Here is a 6,093-nt window from a genome sequence, read left to right on the forward strand (position 1 = left end):
TATGGATTCAATGACTCTGGCTTCCCAACTAATTTTACCATATTCGTTTCCTATCTTCAAGAAAATCCTCACAATTTCCACCCACTATTCATACCCTTCCCTTGTGATTCCCTATGGCTATGGATCTATTCTTATTTCTCTTCATTCATTGAAAGCTAGTTTGGGGGAGAAAAAACACATCTGTTCAAACATCTTCAACTGGAAGTCTGACGTAGCCCTTCAAATCCTACCTCAAATTACGACGGCTTAGTGAAAGCGGGAAGGTAAAAAAAAAAACCTTTTTTCCCTATGGCTTGAGCCCCCGCTGGCTTGAATGTATAGGACTAGGCTCCTCTCCAACTGTCCCGGCATCTCTCTTGAGGGCTCTCCAAACTGTGAGCTCACTAGTGATCTGAGCCAGGTCTCTAAAGAGTCTATTGTGACCTCATCAGGGCTACCGACCTATGGGAGGCAGTTTTCTAACAGATACTTTCTAACATACTTTGCCTTTAATTCTCCATCCTGCATGTTAATAAAAGCTGTAACTCTATAATCTCCCTCTTCTAAAAGTTTGAGAGTAACGAACGAAAGAACAACATATAGAATAATTGAAAACTTGACTAAAGATGTGGCACCACTTAGGGTCTCTTGGCCGAAAAAGTAGGTCCATGTCAGTACATTCAGACATGAAACCCTCCCCGCGTTACCCAATCTCAAAGGAGTCACTTCACTCACTGTCCTAGGGGCACGTACAGGATTGGTTGTTGTTTGTTGTTTTGTCTACTTCTATCTCAAAACCTCAGGGCTCACAAGGTCGCGCTAAGCGGCAAGTGCCCAACCTTCGAGTTAAGTCCTGCCTACCAAGGTTGGATTTCCCGTGGACTTATTGGGTTTCAAGGATAATTGACAACAAATCTGACCTATCCCTTCAGGGGAAACCCCTCTTGGCTAGTGAGCGCCAAAAAAGGAACACCTCAAAAGATCTACTGTCGATGGATATGTTTATTTCCCAAAGTCTGAGTTATTCACTTTTATAATAATACCTATGGGACATTGGCAGGTCAACCAAAGTTGCTCTATTTCAAGACCAGTGCACTTCCTGAACTAACACTAATGAGTGGGAAAGTTCTGACTCCCCTCAGGGTCTCCTTGCACACCATCCCAGTGGAGAGGGAGGGGCGGCAGGCTCTTCACATGGTCTCCACTGAGCGTCGGGTGGAAGAAATGAGATGGCAGCCTCAAGGTAGCCTGCCCAGGGTGGCATGGTTGAGGGCTGGGACGCAGTTTTTCTGTGGCATTTGGCTAGAGTACATCAGTTTTCCTAAAATGTTCTGTCTTGCTAGGTTGCTCCTTTCCTGATCCTTTGTCTAGGGACAGCTGAATTTGGGGAGTCCTTATTTGTCTTGCTGGTTGATGTTTAACACATACCTTTTCCACTATTGTGAATGGGATACTTCTTTTTCCTGTTTCTATTTCTAGTACTGTTAGAATACAATAAAGCTATTGGAATATAATAATAGAATGTTAATTGTACAATCTACCTGGGGAGTATATTGGTGTTTATTGTGAAATTCATTACACTTTTCTATGTGTTTAAAGGGTTTCCCAGGTGATGCTAATGGTAAAGAACCTGCCTGCTGATGCAGGAGACAAAAAAGACTTGGTTTCTATCCTTGTGGTGGGAAGATCCCCTGGAGGAGGAAATGGCAACCCACTCCAGTATTCTTTCCTGGAGAATTCCGTAGACAGAGGAGCTTGGTGGGCTACAGCCTATCAGGTCACAAAAGAGTCAGATGCAGCTGAGCAGGCATGCACATACCATACAATTTACACCTTCAAGGTGTAAAATTCAATGATTTTAGCGAATTCCACATACATGTAACCATTACTAGTCAGTTTCAGAACATTTCTGAAACCCATGAAAGACACCTCATACCCTTAAGGTATTGTCCCCTCTACCTCTGCATCCTGTGGGTGGGAAGATTCCCTGAAGAAGGAAATGGCAACCCAATCTAGTATCCTTGCCTGGAAAATCCCAGGAGGAGCCTGGAAGTCTATAGTCCATGGGGTCGCAAAGAGTCAGACATGACTTATAGACTAAACAACAACAACAACCCAAAGGAGTGCCTTTTTCTAATCAGCTCACCGAAAGGGGGCACTTTTTTTGTGTACAGTTTCTCTGAGATCATGCCTGCTATTTGTCACCTTGGTACTCTCAGAAGCACTGACATGCAGATAACTGGATTTCTCAATCTTAATGCACCCTTATTAGAAGTCTTGACTAATCAGAAGCCAGAACTGGAACAGGCCTTTTCCCCTGGTCTCTCAGAGTGAGCCACTATCATTGCCTCAGTCAAATTGACGAAGAAAATGACTTTGTTCAGATTAGATCAAGATGGCGGCCTAAGTGCTTGTAACTTTCTCTCCATCCTCTCTTCTCCAAATCTCTTAAAACATCAGAATAGCAAAAGGACAAAGACTGGTATAATTAAAGCAAACTGTTCCATCAGCAGTTCAGAAATTGTGAAGATCCCTTGAGGATAGAAATTGAATATGATCATAGTGATAAAAGAGAAGGAGGAGTCCAGTTCAAAACCTGCAAGGGAAAATTACTGGATTAAATCCAGAGAAAATAAAATTTCAGAATGAATAAATGCAAAGAGGAGGGGAGGCTCTCCTGTCAATTAAAGAATTGCATTCAGGAAAGAAGGATCAGTTGGGCCCCCTTGTGATCAGTCCTACACCCCCTTCCCCAACCCATTCCAAGGTTAAAGCCTAAAATTTCACACTAAAGAAAGTAAGCTATTTGCTTCCAAAAATTTGCTAGTGGAAAATCCCATGGACGGAGGAGCCTGGTAGGCTCCAGTCCATGGGGTCTCTAAGAGTTGGGCACGACTGAACGACTTCACTTTCACTTTTCACTTTCATGCATTGGAGAAGGAAATGGCAACCCACTCCAGTGTTCTTGCCTGGAGAATCCCAGGGACAGAGGAGCCTGGTGGGCTGCCGTCTATGGGGTTGCACAGACTTGGACACGACTGAAGCGACTTAGCAGCAGCACCAGGAAAAAAAAAAAACAACAGAGCAGACCTTGGTGTAATCTGGACTTCCACAAGATATATGGAAAAACAAAAAGAGAGAAGCAACTTTGGACAGGAGAGAAATACACTACAGTTCTCCACTGCCAGAGTAAAACTGTTTTGGCAATTTGCAGGGAGTAAGGAGAATGGCCCTTTCTGACTCTGGCAGAAGCACTTACCTTAAAGGGGAGCCTGACAGTTCAACATACACAACCCACTTATACAAAGTCCTTCTGCTAAGGAGAGGGGACAGAGACACACAGCTGCAGAGGGAACCCAGGCAACCTACCTTTGCTAATCAATTTGTCCCTTATTCACTAATATGCACAGACAACATAAAAAGAAGAACCAAGGCCTTCAATAGAAAATAATCCAGAAAGTTCTAAAAAGCAAAACATGAATTTGCAGAGCTGGCAACTATATATATAGCATTTACATTGTATTTACAACTATTTACATAGCATTGACATGTATTAGGTATTATCAGTAACCAGAGATGATTTAAAGTATCATGGGAGTTTTAATAATAACTCTAAATGGTATATAACCTTTAAAAATGTGAATCACTGTATTGTATACCTGTAACATATAATACTGTAAATCAACCATGCTTCAGTTTTTTTTTAAGTTTATTTTTTTTTGATTTTTGTTTATTTGTTTTTTATATTCTGCACATGAGTACGAATCATACAGTATTTGTCTTTCTCCCATTTAACTTGTTTCACTTAGCATAAAAACCTCAAAGTTCATCCATGTTGTTGCAAAATGGCAAGATTTCTCTTTTATGGCTGAGTATATTCCATTGCAACAATATAAATGAACAAATCAAACCAAAACAAAGACATAGACACAGAGAATAGACTAGTGGTTACCAGAAGAAGGTGGGGAGGATGAAATGGAGATCAACTGTAAGGTTATGGATGGAAACTAAATTTTTGGTGGTGAGCATGTTGTAGGGTATACAGAAGTAGAAATATAATATACATATGAAGCTTATTTAATATTATAAATCAACATTACCTCAATAAAAATAAATACACTCCAAAATATAATAATAAAGTACAGGGAAGGATGTGCATAGGTTATATGCAAATACCATGCCATTTTATAGGAGAGTTGAGCATCTGAGGATTTTGGCATCCACTGGGGTCCTGGAACCAATCCTCTGTGGATCCTGAGGGATGACTATAAATAGAATGACTGAGAGGCTGGGTGGGGCGACTGGGTGGGAGCACAGACCCCGCCCCTTCGCGACTCCACGCGTGATGTCTCGGGGGGCACCGGCCTCAGACCGGCTGCAAGCGCAGGCTCTGAAGGCTCAGACCCCTCTGCTCTCCATGGGCATCTGCCAGGCAGGGCACTACCTGCATCTCTGCCTGGCCCACCACCCACCTCTGGTCTGTGCCACTTTGATCCTGCTGCTTCTTGGCCTTTCTGGCCTGGGTCTTGGTGGCTTCCTCCTCACCCACAGAACTGACCTGCACAGCCCTGACATCTCCCAGGACTGGGTCTCCTTCTTGAGATCTTTTGGCCAGCTGGCCCTGTGCCCGGTGAATGGGACAGTCACAAAGAAGGGCCGTGGGTCTCATGTTGTGGGCTTACTGGCCACCTTGAACTTTGGAGATGGTCCAGACAGGAACAAGACCCAGAAATTCCAAGCCCAGGTCCAGGGTAGCCGGATGGGATTGAAAGGATCTTTTGCAGGAAAGCTGGTGCTCGTTATGGCCAGGGTGACCACAGAAAGGACCCCAGGAATCTGCCTGTATTTTAGTGCTACTCCAGAAATCCTGCCCTCCAGCCAGCCACCGATACCCTGCTCAGAGGAGGGAGCAGGAAATGCCACCCTGAGCCCTAGAATGGCTGAGGAGTGTGTCAGTGTCTGGAGCCACGAAGGTCTCGTGCTCATCAAGTTGCTTACCTCGGAGGAGCTGATTCTGTGTGGCTCTCGGCTGTTGGTTTTGGGCTTCTCCCTGATTCTATTCTGTGGCCTCTGCTGTCTCACTGCAGCGTGCTTCCATCCGCACCGGGAGTCCCACTGGTCTAGAACCCGGCTCTGAGGGCTCTGGCCTAGTTCCCGTCTCACTCTCAGGTGTGGATCAACTTCTTGGGCCTTGATTCTGAGTTGGAAGAGATGTTACAAAAAGTGAAGAGCTGGAATGTGGGAGGAAATAAAAGACATTTTTGCTCAAAAAATAAATAAATAAATAAAAAATAGAATGACTGTCCCTGAGTGGGGAAGGATGAGGAGTGAAGTAATACAAGGAACAAAGCTCCAATTTGCAGATTCTAATTTTTTGATATATTCAGAACACATTGTAGGCATATTCAGAACCTTTATGAATTACTCAGGTAAGTATTATAGCAAGTGAAAGTGTTAGTCGCTGAGTCGTGTCCGACACTTTGCAACCCCATGGACTGTAGCCCACCAGGCCCCTCTGTCCATGGGATTCTCCTGGCAAGAATACTAGAGTGGGTTGCCATTCCCTTCTCCAGAGACTCTTCCCCACCCAGGGATTGAACTTGTGTCTCCTGCACTGAAGGCAGATTCTTTACTGTCTGAGCCAACACGGAAGCCCAATTACAGTAAAATGAAATAAATGAATCTGAAAAAGAGGATGATGTGAAATAGAAATAGCGGTGAGCAAAGAAACAGTAAAAAAAAAAAAGGTTAAATGGAACGGGATGAGGGTAGACAGTTGTAAGTTGTATGTTTGGTACCAGGCAGATGAAGGCAATCCAATCTTCCTTTGTATCTTATATATAAAGTAGGATGTGATGGTTAGGGGAAGGGTGGCAAAACTTTGAGAAACATGGAGAAGGTTTGAAATAGTTCAGAATAACTTAATAAGACATAAGTACTGGGGTTGCTGGGCAGACATTGAGACATATTTGAAATGAGGTATTTCTCTAAGAAATCATCAGATCATGTGAATAAGTAAGGATATAGAGAAGCTTATACCACTACTTAACAAGGTTGAGTATATATATGTGTGTATATATATATATATATATATGAGATTCAGTTCAGTTCAGT

The 6,093-nt window shown here is 43.3% G+C and overlaps 1 protein-coding gene across 1 annotated transcript; it reads left to right on the top strand.

Moving 5' to 3' along the window:
* The first annotated feature begins 4,381 nt into the window (after window positions 1-4,381).
* Window positions 4,382-5,227, top strand: LOC129638479 (insulin-like growth factor-binding protein 3 receptor). Its single transcript, XM_055562930.1, has one exon. It carries the CDS (start codon window positions 4,397-4,399, stop codon window positions 5,114-5,116), a length of 720 nt encoding a protein of 239 aa, XP_055418905.1. The 5' UTR covers window positions 4,382-4,396; the 3' UTR covers window positions 5,117-5,227.
* The last annotated feature ends 866 nt before the right edge of the window (window positions 5,228-6,093 follow it).

This window comes from Bubalus kerabau, chromosome X, assembly GCF_029407905.1.
Source record: "Bubalus kerabau isolate K-KA32 ecotype Philippines breed swamp buffalo chromosome X, PCC_UOA_SB_1v2, whole genome shotgun sequence".
In the NCBI taxonomy this organism is placed as follows: Eukaryota; Metazoa; Chordata; class Mammalia; order Artiodactyla; family Bovidae; genus Bubalus; species Bubalus kerabau.